This window comes from Coregonus clupeaformis, chromosome 20, assembly GCF_020615455.1.
Source record: "Coregonus clupeaformis isolate EN_2021a chromosome 20, ASM2061545v1, whole genome shotgun sequence".
Classification (NCBI taxonomy): Eukaryota; Metazoa; Chordata; class Actinopteri; order Salmoniformes; family Salmonidae; genus Coregonus; species Coregonus clupeaformis.
Window position 1 is genome coordinate 59,634,506 of NC_059211.1, and position 25,131 is coordinate 59,659,636.

Sequence of the window (25,131 nt, forward strand, 5' to 3'; positions counted from 1 at the left end):
GTGCAAGGAGGAGCAGGAGGAGCACTGCCAGAGCCCTGCAAAATGACCTCCAGCAGGTCACAAATGTGCATGTGTCTGCTCAAACGGTCAGAAACAGACTCCATGAGGGTGGTATGAGGGCCCGACGTCCACAGGTGGGGGTTGTGCTTACAGCCCAACACCGTGCAGGACGTTTGGCATTTGCCAGAGAACACCAAGATTGGCAAATTCGCCACTGGCGCCCTGTGCTCTTCACAGATGAAAGCAGGTTCACACTGAGCACATGTGACAGACGTGACAGAGTCTGGAGACGCCGTGGAGAACGTTCTGCTGCCTGCAACATCCTCCAGCATGACCGGTTTGGCGGTGGGTCAGTCATGGTGTGGGGTGGCATTTCTTTGGGGGGCCACACAGCGTGCTCGCCAGAGGTAGCCTGACTGCCATTAGGTACCGAGATGAGATCCTCAGACCCCTTGTGAGACCATATGCTGGTGCGGTTGGCCCTGGGTTCCTCCTAATGCAAGACAATGCTAGACCTCATGTGGCTGGAGTGTGTCAGCAGTTCCTGCAAGAGGAAGGCATTGATGCTATGGACTGGCCCGCCCGTTCCCCAGACCTGAATCCAATTGAGCACATCTGGGACATCATGTCTCGCTCCATCCACCAACGCCACATTGCACCACAGACTGTCCAGGAGTTGGCGGATGCTTTAGTCCAGGTCTGGGAGGAGATCCCTCAGGAGACCATCCGCCACCTCATCAGGAGCATGCCCAGGCATTGTAGGGAGATCATACAGGCACGTGGAGGCCACACACACTACTGAGCCTCATTTTGACTTGTTTTAAGGACATTACATCAAAGTTGGATCAGCCTGTAGTGTGGTTTTCCACTTTAATTTTGAGGGTGACTCCAAATCCAGACCTCCATGGGTTGATAAATTTGATTTCCATTGATAATTTTTGTGTGATTTTGTTGTCAGCACATTCAACTATGTAAAGAAAAAAGTATTTAATAAGATTATTTCATTCATTCAGATCTAGGATGTGTTATTTTAGTGTTCCCTTTATTCTTTTGAGCAGTGTATTTATCCTGAAAAACAACCCAGTCTTTGCTGATGTCAAGCATACCCTAGTCTCGCGTTGCCATACCTCCAAAATCACGTCGTTGTCACACCTCCATGGGAGGTCTGGAGAATTTTGTATTGCAAAAACGGTTTGAATGGTCCGCAAGATTTTGATTGGATGTTACATTTCAAGAACTCTCCCCCCACACACCCGTAGAAGGGGTGCTGTGTGTTATGTGCGTTACCGGGTAGCTGTTGCCTATGTTAGTTTCAAGTGCTAGTTTTTAAAGTTATCAAGTGTGGCCGACAGACTGTGATGTATATTTACTAAAATTGAAAGTGGATTACTCTGATAAAGTCAAACAGCACAACATGTTCTAAACCGCTCACTCAAACACTTTTTTCCTTGTCTCCATTCATCATGTCCACATGGCTGCGATCAACTACCACTGAAAATATCTTGAAGATTGCCATTAGTTTGTTTTTGTAACGACCCAAAAAACGGAGGCAGTTGGAGAACCTATACAAGTAAGTAAATACATTTTTTAAATGTTAAAAACGATGTGTTAATAGCCAGCTACTGTAAAAAAAACATATAATGTACTTGTCACAGTAAATTACTGTATGATCAACAGTAACATGCTGTATAAACTGAATACAGTAGATTACCGAAAATTGTTTTTGTGAATATTCAAAATAGAATGTCACACAAAAAGCACACAGGGGCGAGAATAACCAAAGCCTCAGAAGCAAGAGAGTAAATGTTTTTGCTAATTATTATAATAAATTAAATATTTTATCCTTAGTTAATTGGCACCTGTTTTGTAATTTTATATGCATTGCTTTGTTTGTGGCCTTGCCATTTTATATTATAGAACAAATATACGATCAGAAAATGGTTGGTCTAAAGGCGTCTTACATACAGGCTCCTATCACCTGGTCCAATTAACTAGAACGCCATCTTTACCCATAACCCCACATCATACTACAAGTAAACCCGTGCATCAATCTAAGTAACATAATTTAAAAATCCCCATTAAAATCTGTCAGTTTAAGCTAGAGATGTCCGTCTCAATCTGCCGCATCCGCCTATGTCGGCCTTCAGCATCTACGGTGGAAGGTGGCCGAGCTACAGTGGTGTTTGTCAGACCATGAGACATCCCGAAAATCGGTCTACTCACGAAAAAATCTGTAGCGTCCGAACGGTTTGGCCTACAAAACTAATAGGACCACTCTATGGAAAGATTAAAAGACGACCCACAAGTGTCACAGGACTCCTCTGAAGGTGGAGGTAGTTTTGTGTCAACAAAAATAAGGGGTTAAATGTGTCCAAAATAACAAAAATATTTCCTAAGCTTTCTTATATGGACGAGGCCATGTACCGTCAAATCTTGGGTGAGAACCTCCTTCCCTCAGCCAGGGCATTGAAAATGGGTCGTGGATGGGTATTCCAGCATGACAATGACCCAAAACACATGGCCAAGGCAACTAAGGAGTGGCTCCGTAAGAAGCATCTCAAGGTCCTGGAGTGGCGAAGCCAGTCTCCAGACCTGAACCCAATAGAAAATCTTTGGAGGGAGCTGAAAGTCCGTATTGCCCAGCGACAGCCCCGAAACCTGAAGGATCTGGAGAAGGTCTGTATGGAGGAGTGGGCCAAAATCCCTGCTGCAGTGTGTGCAAACCTGGTCAAGACCTACAGGAAACGTATGATCTCTGTAATTGCAAACAAAGGTTTCTATACCAAATATTAAGTTCTGCTTTTCTGATGTATCAAATACTTATGTCATGCAATAAAATGCAAATTAATTACTTAAAAATCATACAAAGTGATTTTCTGAATTTTTGTTTTAGATTCCGTCTCTCACAGTTGAAGTGTACCTATGATAAAAATTACAGACCTCTACATGCTTTGCAAGTAGGAAAACCTGCAAAATCGGCAGTGTATCAAATACTTGTTCTCCCCACTGTATATATACAGTGAGGGAAAAAAGTATTTGATCCCCTGCTGATTTTGTACGTTTGCCCACTGACAAATAAATGATCAGTCTATAATTTTAATGGTAGGTTTATTTGAACAGTGAGAGACAGAATAAAAACAAAAAAATCCAGAAATACGCATGTCAAAAATGTTATAAATTGATTTGCATTTTAATGAGGGAAATAAGTATTTGACCCCCTCTCAATCAGAAAGTTTTCTGGCTCCCAGGTGTCTTTTATACAGGTAACGAGCTGAGATTAGGAGCACACTCTTAAAGGGAGTACTCCTAATCTCAGTTTGTTACCTGTATAAAAGATACCTGTCCACAGAAGCAATCAATCAATCAGATTCCAAACTCTCCACCATGGCCAAGACCAAAGAGCTCTCCAAGGATGTCAGGGACAAGATTGTAGACCTACACAAGGCTGGAATGGGCTACAAGACCATCGCCAAGCAGCTTGGTGAGAAGGTGACAACAGTTAGTGCGATTATTTGCAAATGGAAGAAACACAAAATAATTGTCAATGTCCCTCGGCCTGGGGCTCCATGCAAGATCTCACCTCGTGGAGTTGCAATGATCATGAGAACGGTGAGGAATCAGCCCAGAACTACGCGGGAGGATCTTGTCAATGATCTCAAGGCAACTGGGACCATAGTCACCAAGAAAACAATTGGTAACACACTACGCCGTGAAGGACTGAAATCCTGCAGCACCCGCAACGTCCCCCTGCTCAAGAAAGCACATATACAGGCCCATCTGAAGTTTGCCAATGAACATCTGAATGATTCAGAGGAGAACTGGGTGAAAGTGTTGTGGTCAGATGAGACCAAAATTGAGCTCTTTGGCATCAACTCAACTCACCGTGTTTGGAGGAGGAGGAATGTGCCTATGACCCCAAGAACACCATCCCCACCGTCAAACATGGAGGTGGAAACATTATGCTTTGGGGGTGTTTTTCTGCTAAGGGGACAGGACAACTTCACTGCATCAAAGGGACGATGGACGGGGCCATGTACCGTCAAATCTTGGGTGAGAACCTCCTTCCCTCAGCCAGGGCATTGAAAATGGGTCGTGGATGGGTATTCCAGCATGACAATGACCCAAAACACATGGCCAAGGCAACAAAGGAATGGCTCAAGAAGAAGCACATTAAGGTCCTGGAGTGGCCTAGCTAGTCTCCAGACCTTAATCCCATAGAAAATCTTTGGAGGGAGCTGAAGGTTCGAGTTGCCAAACGTCAGGCTCGAAACCTTAATGACTTGTAGAAGATCTGCAAAGAGGAGTGGGACAAAATCCCTCCTGGGATGTGTGCAAACCTGGTGACCAACAACAAGAAACGTCTGACCTCTGTGATTGCCAACAAGGGTTTTGCCACCAAGTACTAAGTCATGTTTTGCAGAGGTGTCAAATACTTATTTCCCTCATTAAAATGCAAATCAATTTATAACATTTTTGACATGCGTTTTTCTGGATTTTTTTGTTGTTATTCTGTCTCTCACTGTTCAAATAAACGTACCATTAAAATTATAGACTGATCATTTCTTTGTCAGTGGGCAAACGTACAAAATCAGCAGGGGATCAAATACTTTTTTCCCTCACTGTATATATATATATAAATGTGCACATTTGAAGATCCGATAGTATTTCTGATTGCCTTTACTCACCACCAGTGTGGAAATTCTCAAAGTGAATTTTTCTTTTCTCAAACAGCAAGTAAACGAAGTATGTTTTATATCCATTGAGAATGACAATAATTCCTCAACGTAGACTATTTCAAAAATCTTTCCATCTCTCTTTCGATAACCGCTCAACATGAAAGGGGAAACAAATGTCATGCTCTGATCCGGTGGAAACGTCAAAATAGGCCTACCGGATTATTTCTTATCCCTTGCGCAAATAGCCTACAGCTATGTCTGTCTGGAGCCCAGAATATGTTATACAATGTTGCAAGTTTTCTAGAACAAGCTTCAGGCTGTACCCAAGGTAATAGTTGATATAATGTTTCAAGTTCCTCGCAGACAGGCCATGCGTAGCCAATGTGATTTATAGGATATTTATTTTAATCAGGATATTTTCTACCTGCAGGTTGCAATGTTTTTATTTGTTGGCTTTATGTAGGCTATTTTTACATAGTTGGCAAATAGAAGTTACTTTGAGAATTTTTATTAACCATATGATACGATTTTGAGATATAAATTAAATGAAACTGTTCCACGAAAATGTGCATATAAAAATTATAACTGGCACGCAGATCCTCAGTAAAAGGCACATGACAGCCCGCTTGGAGTTTGCCAAAAGGCACCTAAAGGACTCTCAGACCATGAGAAACAAGATTCTCTGGTCTTATGAAACCAACTCTTTGGCCTGAATGCCAAACGTCACGTCTGGAGGAAACCTGGCACCATCCCTACGGTGAAGCATCGTGGCGGCAGCATCATGCTGTGGGGGTGTTTTCAGCGGTGCCACTAGAGACCTTGTTCGAGTCCAGGCTCTGTCGCAGCCGACCGCGACCGGGAGACCCATGGGCGGTGCGCAATTGGTCCAGCGTCGTCCAAGGTAGGGGAGGGTTTGGCCGGCAGGGATGTGGGTTCGTTTCCCACGGGGGCCAGTATGAAAAAAATAAAACATGTATGCATTCACTAACTGTAAGTCGCTCTGGATAAGAGCGTCTGCTAAATTACCTAAATGTAATGTAAATGACTCAAGGCTGTAATTGCTGCCAAAGGTGCTTCAACAAAGTACTGAGTAAAGGGTCTGAATACTTATGTTAATGTGATATCTTATTATTATTTTGTATTATTTTACATTTGAAAAAAATTCTACAAACCTGTTTTTGCTTTGTCATTATGGGGTGTTGCGTGTAGATTGATGGGGGGGAAAACTATTGAATCCATTTTAGAATAAGGCTGTAACGTAACAAAATGTGGAAAAGGTGAAGGGGTCTGAATACTTTCTGAATGCACACTGTGTGTCTGTATATATATATATATATATATATATATATATATATACAGTGGGGAAAAAAAGTATTTAGTCAGCCACCAATTGTGCAAGTTCTCCCACTTAAAAAGATAAGAGAGGCCTGTAATTTTCATCATATGTACACGTCAACTATGACAGACAAAATGAGAAAAAATAATCCAGAAAATCACATTGTAGGATTTTTTATGAATTTATTTGCAAATTATGGTGGAAAATAAGTATTTGGTCAACTTCAAACAAGCAAGATTTCTGGCTCTCACAGACCTGTAACTTCTTCTTTAAGAGGCTCCTCTGTCCTCCACTCGTTACCTGTATTAATGGCACCTGTTTGAACTTGTTATCAGTATAAAAGACACCTGTACACAACCTCAAACAGTCACACTCCAAACTCCACTATGGCCAAGACCAAAGAGCTGTCAAAGGACACCAGAAACAAAATTGTAGACCTGCACCAGGCTGGGAAGACTGAATCTGCAATAGGTAAGCAGCTTGGTTTGAAAAATCTACTGTGGGAGCAATTATTAAGAAATGGAAGACATACAAGACCACTGATAATCTCCCTCGATCTGGGGCTCCACGCAAGATCTCACCCCGTGGGGTCAAAATGATCACAAGAACGGTGAGCAAAAATCCCAGAACCACACGGGGGGACCTAGTGAATGACCTGCAGAGAGCTGGGACCAAAGTAACAAAGCCTACCATCAGTAACACACTACGCCGCCAGTGACTCAAATCCTGCAGTGTCAGACGTGTCCCCCTGCTTAAGCCAGTACATGTCCAGGCCCGTCTGAAGTTTGCTAGAGTGCATTTGGATGATTAAGAAGAGGATTGGGAGAATGTCATATGGTCAGATGAAACCAAAATATAACTTTTTGGTAAAAACTCAACTCGTTGTGTTTGGAGGACAAAGAATGCTGAGTTGCATCCAAAGAACACCATACCTACTGTGAAGCATGGGGGTGGAAACATCATGCTTTGGGGCTGTTTTTCTGCAAAGGGACCAGGACGACTGATCCGTGTAAAGGAAAGAATGAATGGGGCCATGTATCGTGAGATTTTGAGTGAAAACCTCCTTCCATCAGCAAGGGCATTGAAGATGACACGTGGCTGGGTCTTTCAGCATGACAATGATCCCAAACACACCGCCCGGGCAACGAAGGAGTGGCTTCGTAAGAAGCATTTCAAGGTCCTGGAGTGGCCTAGCCAGTCTCCAGATCTCAATCCCATAGAAAATCTTTGGAGGGAGTTTAAAGTCTGTGTTGCCCAGCGACAGCCCCAAAACATCACTGCTCTAGAGGAGATCTGCATGGAGGAATGGGCCAAAATACCAGCAACAGTGTGTGAAAACCTTGTGAAGACTTACAGAAAACGTTTGACCTGTGTCATTGCCAACAAAGGGTATATAACAAAGTATTGAGAAACTTTTGTTATTGACCAAATACTTATTTTCCACCATCATTTGCAAATAAATTCATAAAAAATCCTACAATTTGATTTTCTGGAATTTTTTTTCTCATTTTGTCTGTCATAGTTGACGTGTACCTATGATTAAAATTACAGGCCTCTCTCATCTTTTTAAGTGGGAGAACTTGCATAATTGGTGGCTGACTAAATACTTTTTTTCCCCACTGTATATATATACAGTTGAAGTCGGAAGTTTACATACAACTTAGCCAAATACAGTGAGGGAAAAAAGTATTTGATCCCCTGCTGATTTTGTACATTTGCCCACTGACAAAGACATGATCAGTCTATAATTTTAATGGTAGGTTTATTTGAACAGTGAGAGACAGAATAACAACAAAAAAATCCAGAAAAACGCATGTCAAAAATGTTATAAATTGATTTGCATTTTAATGAGGGAAATAAGTATTTGACCCCTCTGCAAAATATGACTTAGTATTTGGTGGCAAAACCCTTGTTGGCAATCACAGAGGTCAGACGTTTCTTGTAGTTGGCCACCAGGTTTGCACACATCTCAGGAGGGATTTTGTCCCACTCCTCTTTGCAGATCTTCTCCAAGTCATTAAGGTTTCGAGGCTGACGTTTGGCAACTCGAACCTTCAGCTCCCTCCACAGATTTTCTATGGGATTAAGGTCTGGAGACTGGCTAGGCCACTCCAGGACCTTAATGTGCTTCTTCTTGAGCCAATCCTTTGTTGCCTTGGCCGTGTGTTTTGGGTCATTGTCATGCTGGAATACCCATCCACGACCCATTTTCAATGCCCTGGCTGAGGGAAGGAGGTTCTCACCCAAGATTTGACGGTACATGGCCCCGTCCATCGTCCCTTTGATGCAGTGAAGTTGTCCTGTCCCCTTAGCAGAAAAACACCCCCAAAGCATAATGTTTCCACCTCCATGTTTGACGGTGGGGATTGTATTCTTGGGGTCATAGGCAGCATTCCTCCTCCTCTAAACAGGGCGAGTTGAGTTGATGCCAAAGAGCTCAATTTTGGTCTCATTTGACCACAACACTTTCACCCAGTTCTCCTCTGAATCATTCAGATGTTCTGTATATGTGCTTTCTTGAGCAGGGGGACCTTGCGGGCGCTGCAGGATTTCAGTCCTTCACGGCGTAGTGTGTTACCAATTGTTTTCTTGGCGACTATGGTCCCAGCTGCCTTGAGATCATTGACAAGATCCTCCCGTGTAGTTCTGGGCTGATTCCTCACCATTCTCATGATCATTGCAACTCCACGAGTTGAGATCTTGCATGGAGCCCCAGGCCGAGGGAGATTGACAGTTATTTTGTGTTTCTTCCATTTGCGAATAATCGCACCAACTGTTGTCACCTTCTCACCAAGCTCCTTGGCGATGGTCTTGTAGCCCATTCCAGCCTTGGAATCTGATTGATTGATTGCCTCTGTGGACAGGTGTATTTTATACAGGTAACAAACTGAGATTAGGAGCACTCCCTTTAAGAGTGTGCTCCTAATCTCAGCTCGTTACTTGTATAAAAGACACCGGGGAGCCAGAAAACGTTCTGATTGAGAGGGGGTCAAATACTTATTTCCCTCATTAAAATGCAAATGAATTTATAACATTTTTGACATGCATTTTTCTGGATTTTTTTGTTGTTATTCTGTCTCTCACTGTTCAAGTAAACCTACCATTAAAATTATAGACTGATCATTTCTTTGTCAGTGGGCAAACATACAAAATCAGCAGGGGATTAAATACTTTTTTCCCCTCACTGTACATTTAAACTCAGTTTTTCACAATTCCTGACATTTAATCCTAGTAAAAATTCCCTGTCTTAGGTCAGTTAGGATCACCACTTTATTTTACGAATGTGAAATGTCAGAATAATAGTAGAGAGAATGATTTATTTCTGCTTTTATTTCTTTCATCACATTCCCAGTGGGTCAGAAGTTTACATACACTCAACTAGTATTTGGTAGCATTGCCTTTAAATTGATTAACTTGGGTCAAACGTTTCGGGTAGCCTTCCACAAGCTTCCAACAATAATTTGGGTGAATTTTGGCCCATTCCTCCTGACAGAGCACCTCCTTGCTCGCACACGCTTTTTCAGTTCTGCCCACACATTTTCTATAGGATTGAGGTCAGGGCTTTGTGATGGCCACTCCAATACCTTGACTTTGTTGTCCTTAAGCCATTTTGCCACAACTTTGGAAATGTGCTTGGGGTCATTGTCCATTTGGAAGACCCATTTGTGACCAAGCTTTAACTTCCTGACTGATGTCTTGAGATGTTGCTTCAATATATCCACATAATTTTCCTTCCTCATGATACCATCTATTTTGTGAAGTGCACCAGTCCCTCCTGCAGCAAAGCACCCCCACAGCATGATGCTGCCACCAACCCCCGTGCCTCATGGTTGGGATGGTGTTCTTCGGCTTGCAAGAGTCCCCCCTTTTTCCTCCAAACATAATGATCGTCATTATGGCCGAACAGTTCTATTTTTGTTTCATCAGACCAGATGACATTTCTCCAAAAAGTACAATCTTTGTCCCCATGTGCAGTTGCAAACCGTTGTCTGGCTTTTTTATGGCGGTTTTGGAGCAGTGGCTTCTTCCTTGCTGAGCGGCCTTTCAGGTTATGTCGATATAGGACTCGTTTTACTGTGGATATAGATAGTTTTGTACCTGTTTCCTCCAGCATCTTCACAAGGTCCATTGCTGTTGTTCTGGGATTGATTTGCACTTTTCGCACTAAAGTACGTTCATCTCTAGGAGACAGAACGTGTCTCCTTCCTGAGCGGCATGACGGCTGCGTGGTGGTGTTTATACTTGCATACTATTGTTTGTACAGATGAACGTGGTACCTTCAGGCGTTTGGAAATTGCTCCCAAGGATGAACCAGACTTGTGGAGGTCCACAATTTGTTTTTGGAGGTCTTGGCTGATTTCTTTTGATTTTCCCATGATAAGCAGCCAACAAGTGCTCAGCATATGTGGGAACTCCTTCACTTCAATACTGTTGGAAAAGCATTCCATGTGAAGCTGGTTGAGAGAATGCAAGAGTGTACAAAGCTGTCATCAAGGCAAAGGGTGGCTATTTGAAGAATCTCAAATATAAAATATATTTAGATTTGTTTAACACTTTTTTGGTTACTACATGATTCCATATGTGTTATTTCATAGTTTTGATGTCTTCACTATTATTCTACAATGTAAGAAATAGTAAAAATTAAGAAAAACCCTTGAATGAGTAGGTGTGTCCAAACTTTTGACTGGTAGTGTATATACACTACCGTTCAAAAGTTTGGGGTCTCTTAGAAATGTCCTTGTTTTCGAAAGAAAATAAAAAAATTTGTCCATTAAAATAACATCAAATTGATCAGAAATACAGTGTAGACATTGTTAATGTTGTAAATGGCTATTGTAGGTGGAAACGGCAGATTTTTTATGGAATATCTACATAGGTGTACAGAGACCCATTATCAGCAACCATCAGACCTGTGTTCCAATCGAACGTTGTGTTTGCTAATCCAAATTTATCATTTTAAAAGGCTAATTGATCACTAGAAAACCCTTTTGCAATTATGTTAGCACAGCTGAAAACGGTTGTGCTGATTAAAGAAGCAATAAAACTGACCTTCTTGAGACTAGTTGAGTATCTGGAGCATCAGCAATTGTGGGTTCGATTACAGGATCAAAATGGCCAGAAACAAATAACTTTTTTCTGAAACTCGTCGGTCTATTCTTGTTCTGAGAAATGAAGGCTATTCCATGCGAGAAATTGCCAAGAAACTGAAGATCTCGTACAACACTGTGTACTACTCCCTTCACAGAACAGTTTAAACTGGCTCTAACCAGAATAGAAAGAGGAGTGGGAGGCCCCGGTGCACAACTGAGCAAGAGGACAAATACATTAGAGTGTTTAGTTTGAGAAACAGACACCTCACAGGTCCTCAACTGGCAGCTTCATTAAATAGTACCCGCAAGATCTGACTTCCCCTTTCCCTCCTGAGCAACCAGTAAACATTCACCCATTTCGAGTTTATTTTTCAAGTCCTCCGCATCCATTTTCCTGTCATGAGTTACTGTGTTTATTTTTTTATTTATTTTTTATTTCACCTTTATTTAACCAGGTAAGCCAGTTGAGAACAAGTTCTCATTTACAACTGCGACCTGGCCAAGATAAAGCAAAGCAGTGCGATAAAAACAACAAACACTGAGTTAAATATGGAAAAAACAAAACGTACAGTCAATAACACAATAGAACATCTATATACAGTGTGTGCAAATGTAGTAAGTTATGGAGGTAAGGCAATAAATAGCCCATAGTGCAAAATAATTACAATTTAGTGTTAACACTGGAGTGATAGATGTGCAGAAGATGATACTGGGGTGCAAATGAGCAAAATAAATAACAATGTAAATAACAATATGGGGATGAGGTAGCTGGGTGGGCTAATTACAGATGAGCTGTGTACAGGTGCAAGTAAGAAACTAAATGGCTGAAAAGATGTTGCAGCTTCAGCACAGACAGTGCAATAAACACTTACTGTGCTGTGGTGCCTTTTCACTGCAGTAGGGAGGAGAGCGAGACAACGTACGCCAGTCACAAAGGCATTCGCTGTCATTTTTTTAACACAGTGTGACCATCGGGCTCTTTCTTGTGTCATTTGTGTGTCTTAATTATTTAATCAAATAGTTTGCTTAAAGCATCAGACAAGCTCAGTGCATATGTAGTTGATTTCATTCAAACACATAGTGTGTGTCTGTCTATACAGTGCCTTGCAAAAGTATTCATCCCCCTTGGCGTTTTTCCTATTTTGTTGCATTACAACCTGTAATTTAAATGGATTTTATTTGGATTTCATGTAATGGACATACACAAAATAGTCAAAATTATTATTTAAAATTATAAATGATAAAAAACAGAAAAGTATTGCGTGCATATGTATTCACCCCCTTTGATATGAAGCCCCTAAATAAGATCTGGTGCTACCAATTACCTTCAGAAGTCACATCATTAACTAAATAAAGTCCACATATGTGCAATCTAAGTGTCACATGATCTGTCACACGATCTCAGTATATATACACCTGTTCTGAAAGGCCCCAGAGTCTGCAACACCACTAAGCAAGGGGCACCACCAAACAAGCAGCACCATGAAGACCAAGGAGCTCTCCAAACAGGTCATGGACAAAGTTGTGGAGAAGTACAGATCAGGGTTGGGTTATAAAAAAATATCTGAAACTTTGAATATCCCATGGAGCACCATTAAATCCATTATTTAAAAAATTGTAAGAATATGGCACCAGAACAAACCTGCCAAGAGAGGGCCGCCCACCAAAACTCACAGACCAGGCAAGGAGGGCATTAATCAGAGAGGCAACAAAGAGACCAAAGATAACCCTGAAGGAGCTGCAAAGCTCCACAGCGGAGATTGGGAGTATCTGTCCATAGGACCACTTTAAGCCGTACACTCCACAGAAATGGGCTTTACGGAAGAGTGGCCAGAAAAAAGCCATTGCTTAAAGACAAAAATAAGCAAACACGTTTGTTGTTCGCCAAAAGGCATGTGGGAGACTCCCCAAACATATGGCATAAGGTACTCTGGTCAGATGAGACTAAAATTGAGCTTTTTGGCCATCAAGGAAAACGCTATGTCTGGTGCAAACCCAACACCTCTCATCACCCTGAGAACACCATCCCCACAGTGAAGCATGGTGGTGGCAGCTTCATGCTGTGGGGATGTTTTTCATCGGCAGGGACTGGGAAACTGGTCCGAATTGAAGGAATGATGGATGGTGCTAAATACAGGGAAATTCTTGAGGGATACCTGTTTCAGTCTTCCAGAGATTTGAGACTGGGACGGAGGTTCACCTTCCAGCAGGACAATGACCCTAAGCATACTGCTAAAGCAACACTCGAGTGGTTTAAGGGGAAACATTTAAATGTCTTGGAATGGCCTAGTCAAAGCCCAGACCTCAACCCAATTGAGAATCTGTGGTATGACTTAAAGATTGCTGTACACCAGCGGAACCCATCCAACTTGAAGGAGCTGGAGCAGTTTTGCCTTGAAGAATGGGAAACAATCCCAGTGGCTAGATGTGCCAAGATTATAGAGACATACCCCAAGAGACTTGCAGCTGTAATTGCTGCAAAAGGTGGCTCTACAAAGTATTGACTTTGGGGGGATGAATAGCTATGCACGCTCAAGTTTTCTGTTTTTTTTATCTTATTTCTTGTTTGTTTCACAAGAAAAAATATTTTGCATCTTCAAAGGGGGTGAATACATTCGCAAGCCACTGTATATGGAAAAATAAGTTTAAACATGTCGACCAATCGATAGGTCGAAAGAACAGGACGACTCTCGGTCAACCAAGATTTTTTAGTCGGAGACAGCCCTAATACCTATCTATTCAAGATATATTACTGTTTTATTTTTCAAATTGTTTTCATAAATGTTAGAATTTTTCTTCCACTTTGACAGAGTATTTTGTGCAGATCGTTGACCAAAAATGACAATTAAATCAATGTTAATCCTATTTTATAATACAACAAAATGTGGAAAAAGTCAAGGGGTGTGAATACTTTCTGAAGGCACATATAAATTTTCTTATTGCATCAGGTATTAAAAAAAATATTTGGTGTTAAAATAAAGAATATTATATGTACCTAAATTGTATAAATACACCAGCTCTATTTGCATATATGAACACATTAACATAAATTGGTGGAAGAGGGCTGCAACCACCAAACACTTGCTCTGTCTACCCTACCTGCACTCACCTGCGCTGTCTAGACTCATTAATTAATGTTGTTGTCACGTTCACCAAGTGTGTAATTCAACAAGTGTGTCAGTAGCAGGATACCCTCAGATTAAAAATCAACACGCTTGGCTGTAGATTACACCTATCTAAACATACTTTACGTCATGGTTTCCCCAACTTGCTGTCGCGGCCCCAAAAATGTGTGTTTGGTTATTAGAACCGGGGTTACATCCGTAACCTCCGGTAGCCACTAGATGCGGATGTAATAAATAGAGTGATTTCTGTTTTCTTCCTACGAATGTGGCTCTATCTTTTGAATGGTTTAACGCTACAAAATATTATGACCCCATCACTGAAAGATAAGAACATGTATGTATGTATGTACGTACTGTTTCCCTCTAATATGCCCACAAGCCATTAGAACCGAGTGGACAAGACCAGGCACTAAATCAGACGGGGGGAAATAACATAATCAATGATGATTTTCTTTTCTACACAGAAGATCATACAACATTATTGCCTGATGATCTTCTGAACTTCCCAATACCTTTCTGATGCATTTCAGTCACTTCAAACCATACTGTCTTCAGATTGAAATACTGTCAAAAATACTGTCCGACTGACTGTCATAGCCCAAAAAATTAAATAAACATTGGCTGTTGATAAAAAAAATAATACAAAATACATGGTGGGCTCGAGAAAAAATGTAATATCAAAGTTTGGGAACCCCAGCTTTACATTGTTTGCGAGATCAGAGATAATATCACTATAATCTGAGTGCTCATTTCAGCGCATCTAATTTGTAATCATTTCAACTGTATTCAATTATTACTTTTTTCAATTCTACAAAAAATTTACACCCATCAAAATAAAGTTATCTTTCTTCTCATTCTTGTGATGTAAGTGTCGAGACAGTGTGTTATATCCCCAAAGAAACTTTAGCACTCTTATAGATTCAACAGTAAGACAATGTATTCCATTGAGCCCATTTCAGCCATTACCAGGGTGTGTTGACAGGTCATTACAAACATTGTAACGTTAACAGGAAAAAGCGACAGGCACCAGCAAGAGTATGAAAGAGTCACAGGAGTAAAATGAAAGCAATCAATCCAGCGAGATTTAAGTGGCAAGTGCATTTGAACCCCTCAAACACAGGAAATAGATGGCTGAAAAAGACAGATCCTCAGGTGGGCGGGGCATGCACATTGCTAATGTAATGTCCATTAAAAGATTAATGGTTTCTCATGTACTGTACTTATTTATTAACATACACAGACTAACAAGATACTACAAACGCTTTGCTGATTACACTGAAGAAGGCACAAACGCAGAGAGAGGCAGTTGCTGCCTCAATATTCTAAACTATGTCTATGAATATAAGCATAAAATCACTTTGAAATATATTTTTCTAAGAAAGGTTTCTACCTGTGATATGAATAATCATTTAATTCATAGGAAGATGTTTTCTCATATGTCTGTAGTTATAAACTGAAGGTAAGGGTATGACTTTGGCTTCACCTACTGTAAGATGTCAGTTACCAATATCTCTCATGTTGTTTATTTTCTGTGCAGCTTGTTTATAAATGAACATCAATGAAAAAAAATGTGTATACAATAAATTAATTGAATTATGTATTCTATTTTCAATCTTCTCTCTACACTGTACAATGGCATAATACCCTCTTTCTACAAAACCCTGCCATTCTTACCTATTACTGCCACCTTCTGGATGAAATTCAAAGTGTTCATAATAAACCATGATTCAGCAATAATAATATAATAATAATAATAATAATAACAATAAATGCCATTTAGCAGATGCTTTTATCCAAAGCAACTTACAGTCATGCGTGCATAAATGTTTTGTATTGGTGGCCCCAGCGGGAATCGAACCCACGACCCTTGGCTTTGTAAGTGCCATGCTGTCATTCACATTCAGCTGAGAACAAAATTAACCAGATTACAATACAGATGGGCTTCTGCTTTATTTTCTCAGGCCTTCTGTCAAAGCAATTCTGCCCAAATAACCAGCCTGGTTGGTCTCTATGGGCCCTGTTCAAAGTGCACTAGGAATAGGGTGCCATTTGCCTGAATTATACCCTATTACTCACTCACGCAATCACTCTAGAGGTTGTGTCATGAGGACAGTTCTGTGTATTCACACATAGAAAGATATTAAAGGGTAGGTTCAGTATTTTGACAACTTAATGTTGGATGGTTCTCACCCTGAAAGTAGTCTATCGGCCAGGAGAAACTTTGATCCATGGTTCGGTTTCCTTTAAACTGCGACTTTAAACAGCACACAGTTGTATACTCACAGATATCAAGCTAATTGAGGACAGTTGAGTGTACTCACAGATATGAAGATATTGAGCAGGTTCTCTAGAGTGGGCAGCTGAGGGATGAGTTTCTGAACCACTTTGCTGAAGGCCTCAAATATGGAGTGGTCATAGATGCTGGTCAGGTAAAGACTGAAGGGTCAAAGGGGAAAGCAGTCAATTACTTTCAATTGGGTATAACTGTAACCACCTACAGCAGCAGTTACACTGGATCTACTCACCAGTGCATAGCAATAATGAATATGAACAAAATTGAGGTAATGTAGCTTGGAAAGAACACTCTGGCCACACACTAGTAATCCATGCTATGGTAGCTTCATTTGAAAACACCTCCTTATAGTCGGGCGGATAAGCAAATTGATTGTGCATTTTGTGATAAAAGCGCCAAATTTTTTACAGAGGTAGATTTATTTACCCTGAAATATTTCAATATGGAACCACCACAGATTTGGCCCTTGGGGGACGTGATAGCCATCTTACAAAATTGCAGCTGACGGTATTACCAAAGATTTTTTATAACTAACCCAAGATAGACCAGAGCCTGTCATTTCCAATGGGAGCAAATTAATCATAGTGGGCAGAACAAGCAAGGAGGCGGGCAGAGCCAAGCACGAGCTAGTAAGATCCTATTGTCGAGTTCTAGCATTTATTTGTATATTTCCGTTAGGGAACGCCTACTCTGTGAAGTTTGCGTGTCCAACAACTCAATTCGCCCTTGTACTCCTTCTAAACAATGCTATTTTTTGAAACTTTGGCAAAGGGTATAAGGTAAAGTAAAAAAAAAAAAACTGTTCACTCTATTTGTTACAGATTTTAGTTTTGGAAACAGAAAACTCTATGGAGTTCAAATATTTAATTGATGAGAAAAATTTAAGAATGTCGGCCAAAATCCATCTTGCTCCATCTTCTCCCACTGCCAGGCCACTTGGCTTCCTCTCATCACCATATTTGGTAGTTAGTGGAAATGCCAACCGGATGCTTCATATTTATACATCTGGTGAAATATCTGGCTCATTGTTCTATCTGTGGAATTACCTTAGATGTATCTTCTCCAAGCCAGCGTCAGCCAGGTCGTCATTGGCCCGTTTCTGTATGTCCCTCTGCTTCTCGATCTTAGCGTCGTCCGACAGCCCATCCACCTTATGGATAAACACCTCAAAGTTGATTTCTGGGTTGACCTTGTAGGCCCTGGTTACTGTGAGGTGGAGCCGACTCAGTGCCTCCACATAGTCATCCTAGAGACAGACAGGGGGACAGGATGGACAGTTACGGTTATAACAGAGGGAAGGTAACGCTTTCTATGAACAGCCTGTGTGTAAATAATGCATTTATAGTGCCTTATATGGTTAGTATTACACTCATAGTAGTCGCTAGAGTCCATCCTTCCAAATCTCGTCTCGTTGTCAACGTGAGCGATGTCTGGGCATCCGAGGCTACACCCTAGGCATGCTTTAAACATTAATAGAATTGTTGTATACAAATGCATAAATGCCTTTTGATGCATTCACAATACATAACACCAAGGACTTAGATGAGATCTGGCCCTAGCACTTCAATAACACATAGATGGTTCAAAGACAGCCAAGTCACCAAAAGGATTCCCGATTGCTGATTGAAGCTCTCACAGCATGACTCCTTATCAAAGAGGTGTGGAACACATCTAACAACCTCTAGTATCCATTAGAGACCTAGGAGACGTTGCTTTTCTACTTTCACTGTACGCTCGAAAGTTCTGATAACTTTATTACATTTAACTGAACTGAACCAAACTTTATTGATCCCAGAGGGAATCCTCCAACCTGGAATTCTTCAACAAGGATTTATGGAAAACCAGAGAATTTTCAGGATGTTTTGGGAACTTTGAAACCCTAGCATGGACACCACAGTCTCCATGTAGTCACCTGTGAGTCGATGACGAAGATGAGGGCCCCTGTTCCTCTGAAGATCATCTCATAGTCAAAGGTGGGGTCGAAGAAGTCGATCTGTCCAGGGAAGTCCCAGATCTGGAAGCTGACGAAGGAACTGTTGGACACGTCCTCTCTGCAGATCTTATTCAAATCAAATTAAACTTTGGTTGAAGTGGCTTTAAAATCACAACACACTTTTTTCAGTAAAACAATACAATGACGGAGACAAAAAACAAACAGAAGGCAATAAAAAGAGATGAATAAAATAACATAAAAAAGGAAGTGTAAAAAAACAGTAAAATCATCAATAAAAGGCCAGGCTAAAAAGGTGGGTTTTCAAACGTGATTTAAAAGCCTCAACAGTGTCTGTGTGATGAAAGTCACTGTGCATGCTTAACTGAATCGCTTCCATAGTCTATCTGGGACGGAACACTGTCCTTTACCGTGCCAGGGATTCTCGGTCTCGTGACCGCCCGCTTGACAACATCTCAGCCAGTTGGGTCAATTCGATAGTACGAGTGGAGACATTCCAACCTGGGGAGTGAGGTTACGGTGTGATCTAACTCTGTTACATCTTACCTTATTGGTGCTCTCCAGGAACAGGGTCTCGTTGGGGGACATCTTGTGGAACACCACTTTTTGGATGGAGGACTTGCCGCTGCGCCTTAGACCCATCAGGAGGATCCTGGGCTTCACCTCCCCACTGAGGGGGTCACTGAAACCACCTGGGGGAGGGAGGGAGAGAGAGATGAAGGGATGTTTTTCATGACAAATGTGTGTATTTATTAATATTGATATTTATGTCTTTTCTGTGTATGCACCGTACTGATGAATGATTTTTGTTTTTTATTGAGCTGCCCTTCTTGGCCAGGACTCCCTTGTGAAAGAGGCCTTCTGACCTCAATGGTGACTTCCTGGTTACTGACATACCAGTATTTTGTGTAGATGCAAGCCAATGAAATACATAGGAGAGCAACACATACTCAGGGAACATATGCTCCACCTACACCGATGACAAACACCGACCCACAGCACAGTTGGTATGATGTGTGGCACATGGCATAGATCATCTCCTCAGCCCATAGAGCCACAGTGGCTGTGACCCAAATGGCACACTATTGTCTTTCTAGAGCACTACTTTTCACCAAAGCCCTATGGGCCCCTGGTCAAAAGTAGTCCTCTACATAGAGAATAAGGTGCCATTTGTAATGCAGACAGTGCCTTCTCTGGCACTGAGCTGGCCCAATCACATGCTTCCTCTGACCTTGATAGCTCTCTACTGAGGGAAGAATGTGGTCTGCATTCTATGTCACCGCGGCCATTTGGGACATAAACCAATACTGAGACTTGGCACTCCTGTAATGTAATGTGGTTGAGATGGGGTAGCACCTCAGTGGTAATATATTATGGATTCTGAGGGGCATTCAGGAGTTTATAGCTTCGGGAAAATGAACTTTTCTATTGGTTATTCTTTCACTGACTGGACTGATTCATGACAAATGGCTGGCTGGTATGACGTGAACGTCCCCAATGCGTATGCATTGAGGTCACTGTTACCGAACAATCTATTGGATATAGTCTTTCACAAAAAATTAAGAAGGACCTCTGAGCTTTTGAAAATGTGTTCATGCAGAATTATTGGAAGATCATTGTAATGTAAGAGACAGTGGCGACTGGTCATTTAACAGAATAAGACTCCAGAACACACACTGTCTGGGAGAATGATGAAATCCCCAGTGGAATTTCTCAACACTATCTCTGAGACTAGAGAGAGAGAATCTAGAGAGGCGCTGACTACCATGTGACAGTTGAGTAATCAGTAGAATTATACAGACATAAGCTACATCCCAAATGGCACCCTATGCTCTATATAGTGCACTACTTTTGACCAGGGGCCCTACGTAGTGTGTTTTATAGGGAAAGGGTACTATTTGAGGCGCAAACATTCCACCCTCCTGTGGCTTATTTGATCAGCTAGTATAATTTGGATTGACTCCTCAATGCATAATTTCACTATCTGCAGGTTACACAGTCTTAGTCCTCAAACAGGGATAGTCATAATCTGTTTGCATCAAATGAAAGATTCGAGAATAATCTGGATATAAGTCTTAGAAGATCAAACATGATGTCTGTGTAGATTTGTGAGAATGTTTGAGATACCTATTCCAATACATGCACATATTTTGGCAGATGTTTAATGGTAATACATTGTAATAGGTTATTAAACGTTAATAAAAGGTATTATCAAATAGTTTTAAAAAACAATGCTTAATGCCAAAAATGTAATAACACTATGTAAAGCAGAGCCAGATGCACTGAATATGTCATGCAGTAAATCGGTGAATATGCAGCTTGCAACAAACAGTGTTGTAGTGAGAGGCGCAACAGGACATAGGCTTCACTTTTTCTAGTCAAAACTGACCAATGATTCCTTTTTAGGTAACATGACGCCCACACCAGCATGCAAACAAACACCATGTTTCGCATAGGCTAACGGTCTTGTGAACACAGCTCTCGCCTCGCTAGCCTAGTTGACGCAGTAGGTTAAAGTAGCAGATAATTTAAATGTAGCTGCCAAACGACCACGCTTTCAGTATGAAAGCATTTAGAGATTATTTTACGCAGCGCTATGCATAAACATTTTTACACAAATAGTGAACTTCAAAGGGTTTAGACACAATTCACCCCGTAGCCTACATAGCTGGGCTACAGTAAAATAAAACATTGTGTCAATATATTCATGACCTTCCTGACGCGGAGGGAGAAAAGTTTAGCCACTACCTCCGTCTTCGCAGCTACAGTCCAGATTCCCGTCTGTGAATGTATCCAAGTCATCGTCGTCATCGTAATAACCAATCGCCAATGTATCATCGTCTTCCCCATCGTCTTGGACCTCGATGTACTTCGAAACCCCCTCGCTACTGCTGGTCATTTTCTTAAACGTTTCTGTTGATTAGGCTAGGCTAAGCCACAGACGCTGACCAACTTTTCCACAGCATTGTCACCTGATATGTGCAAACCATTATGAACTTTCACCCCCCTCTTCCTCCATCTGAAAGAAGCAGGCTCACTGGCCAGCATACCAGTCCGCCCGCGAGAGAAATTGCAGAACACTGCAACAATTCACCGCATTCAGACATGTTGGAAAGACGCCAGGGCCGGGTTAGATCAGGGGCAAAACTTGCATGCACAAAAATATATTGGAGGAGCATGCACCTCCAAGTTTCGTCCCATCAACTACCAGGATTTGATTGCTTTTCTCTCGTGCAGATCTTCGGATGTGTGGGGGATTTATTATTCTCATAATTGATGGGATGACTAACTTAGAAAGAATGCATTCTGGACTGTGCTGATGTGGGTTGTGTCACCTGGCAAGCTGTGATTGATGTGAAGAGCTGTTTTAGGGGGTAAAATGAGATAAGAATTTGTGTCTCCAAATACTAGACTATACTGGTCCTTTGTGATCTGTGAACCATCCTTGGACGTAGGAATGGTGTCTAGGGGAGCTGGCTCTTCTCACCATGACAGGTTGTTATGATAAGAACTTATGCCTGGCAACAGGGGTGCGCCAACGGATTGGCTGAGTAAGTCTAAACCACGCTCAGTCTCTACTCTGATAGGCCCAGCAGAGAGCGGGAACTGAGAACTGTCAGAGTATTTGAGGAAGAATCTGTAACAATGGATTAGTTCTCTGAGTGCCCTGCGAGGTATTTCAAGGAGCCCGTATATATGAACGTCATATTTACCATTGAAGGTTTTGTATTAATTAAAATACTAGTATATCTTAGAAGTCGTGTTGACCTCTTTTGTTCCTAATACCAGATTTGAATTGACGCAACTTTGACAGATGTGTACACTATATTTTTCTTAGAATGTGCTCATACAGTGCCTTCAAAAAGTATTCATACCCCTTGACTTATTCCACATTTTGTTGTGCTACAGCCTGAACTTGTCACGCCCTGACTCAGGGGACGCTTAAATGTTGAGTCAGGGTGTGTATATTCTTTGTTGTGCGTTTTCTATGTTTATTATCTAGTATGTGTATTTCTATGTTGGCCGGTGTGGTTCCCAATCAGAGGCAGCTGTCACTCGTTGTCTCTGATTGGGGACCATACTGAGGCAGCCTATGGGCACTATTGAGTTGTGGGATCTTGTTCCGTGTAAGGTATGTTGTGTGTGCTAACTTGGACTTCACGTTTCGTTTCATTTGTTGTTTTGTCGTGGTGTTTATCAGTAAATAAACATGTACGTATATCACGCTGCGCCTTGGTCCGGCTCGGCCTGTTCCTGCTCCTCGCACCAAGCCAGTGGTGCGCGTCGCCAGCCCGGCCCGGCCCGTTCCTGTCCCTCGCACCAAGCCAGTGGTGCGTGTTCCTAGTCCGGTCCGGCCCGTGCCTGCTCCTCGCACAAGACCAGTGGTGCGTTTGTCCAGTCCGGCACGGCCCGTGCCCGTTCCACTCCACTCCGGAGCCAGAGCAGTCCGCTCCACCGGTGCCTGATCCAGTGCCGGTCAGCTGCGCCACTCCGGAGCCAGAGTAGTCCGCTCCACCGTTGCCTGATCCAGCTCCGGTCAGCTGCTCCACTCCGGAGCCAGAGTAGTCCGCTCCACCGGTGCCTGATCCAGCTCCGGTCAGCTGCGCCACTCCGGAGCCAGAGCAGTCCGCTCCACCGGGGTCCATTCCAGGTCCGGTCAGCGGCTCCACTTCGGAGCCAGAGCAGTCCGCTCCACCGGTTCCCAGTCCAGCTCCGGTCAGCGGCTCCAGTCCAGACCATGACGTCAGCCCCTCTCCAGGTTCGGGGTCTCCCACACCAGGGTCCAGACAGGGCCTGGCGTATCGTGGGAGGAAGGAGAGGGGAAGTATCGCGCCGAGGTCCAGACCAGACCAGGGGCGCAACAGGGAGGCGGAGAGTGAGAGGTTGTCACGCCCCGAGCCGGATCCGCCTCCGAGGTGGAATGCCCACCCGGCCCCTACCCTGTGATGTTTATGTTGTGCGGTCGGAGTCCGCACCTTTGGGGGGTACTGTCACGCCCTGACTCAGGGGACGCTTATATGTTGAGTCAGGGTGTGTATATTCTTTGTTGTGCGTTTTCTATGTTTATTATCTAGTATGTTTATTTCTATGTTGGCCGGTGTGGTTCCCAATCAGAGGCAGCTGTCACTCGTTGTCTCTGATTGGGGATCATACTTAGGCAGCTTATGGGCACTATTGAGTTGTGGGATCTTGTTCCGTGTAAGGTATGTTGTGTGTGCTACCTTGGACTTCACGTTTCGTTTGTTGTTTTGTCGTGGTGTTTATCAGTAAATAAACATGTACGTATATCACGCTGCCGCATATTACGTAGGGCTAGAAATCGGCATGACCAACGTGTGTCGCTTAAACGTTGCAGCTCTCTGGTTCTGCCATACATTGTGAGGCTGGTTGGATGTACTGCCAAATTCTTTACAACGACGTTGGAGGCAGTTTATGGTAGAGAAATTAACATACAATTCTCTGTCAACAGCTCTGGTGGACATTCCTGCAGTTAGAATGTCGATTGCACGCTCCTTCAAAACTTGAGACATCTGTGGCAATGTGTTGTAGCCTTTTAGAGTAGCCTTTTATTGTCCCCAACACAAGGTGCACCTGTCTAATGATCATGCTGTTTAATCAGCTTCTTGATATGCCACACCTGTCAGGTGGATGGATTTTCTTGGCAAAGGAGAAATGCTCACTAACAGGGATGTAAACAAATATGTGCACAACATTTGAGAGAAATAAACTTTTTATGCATATGGGACATTTCTGGGATCTTTTATTTCTGCTCATAAAACATGGGACCAACACTTTACATGGGTTAGCTAACAACACGTCAATGGGTCAGAAGTCTGTGAGTTGTTGTGATTCTGGATAGCCAAATGGCTACCAACAATGACAAGAAACTGCCATGTGGGGAATTGTAAGTGACTTGTTCCAGCTAGTTCCATCTTCTTCTTAATACTAGTCTTGTTTTGAGGTGTTTTGACTGATTTCAATCAATGCTAATATGGCTAAAATTTGCAAGCTAACCAACAACTGTAATGATGTATTTGAGAGACAACAAGTGCTCATTGTGCAAATGTATTTATGTTTTCAATAAACATTGGAGACTAAATATAGTTGACATGTTGTCAAAAATCTAAGCCAACCCCATCTGTTTTGGCCCATAGTTGCGCACGTGTCGGTTTTGTTGCTAAACAACCAACCCGTCTAGATAAACAACTTTTGGAAAGCTCATATTCTGAGCTAACCATTGAAAAAGTATGGTCCACAGATCTAAGTGAATATGAACCAAATATATCTGGATCAGAATATGGAAAAATATGACCTTGGCATCCCGTAATCCGGGAATTGCTTGGGAGATTGGGGGTGGAGGCACACTTATTTATTATTTTTTCTCTCTTTACATACTCAATGTATTGTTAATTTTTGGTTCTGTGATGCAAGCTAACTATTGAATTATATGAATTTGTGTATTGTGCCTGTAGCCCCCCCTACCCCAACAAGACACGTCATAACCAACCAACCAAGCCTCCAAAGTAAAGCTAAATCGCAGTGCTTAATTTGGGAGAATATAAATATGAAACATATCAACAATTTATCAAGCATAAATTGAGACTAGTTGTCATAAATTGTTCCATTTGCAATTCACTCCAACCGTCTGCATTTTCCCAG

General features: G+C 42.2%; 1 protein-coding gene across 1 annotated transcript in view; it reads right to left on the minus strand.

The window, feature by feature from the left end:
• rragd (ras-related GTP binding D) overlaps positions 1-21,720 on the minus strand; it is a 36,596-nt gene extending 14,876 nt beyond the window's left edge. Inside the window, exons 1-5 of the mRNA XM_041848201.2 lie at positions 21,220-21,720; positions 19,018-19,163; positions 18,433-18,579; positions 17,567-17,766; positions 16,549-16,663 (exon numbers count right to left, since the gene is read on the minus strand). Of these exons, the coding sequence (XP_041704135.1) occupies positions 16,549-16,663; positions 17,567-17,766; positions 18,433-18,579; positions 19,018-19,163; positions 21,220-21,370 (759 nt within the window). The 5' untranslated portion in view covers positions 21,371-21,720. The remainder of the gene's footprint in view (positions 1-16,548; positions 16,664-17,566; positions 17,767-18,432; positions 18,580-19,017; positions 19,164-21,219) is intronic.
• Between the last annotated feature and the right edge of the window lie 3,411 nt (positions 21,721-25,131).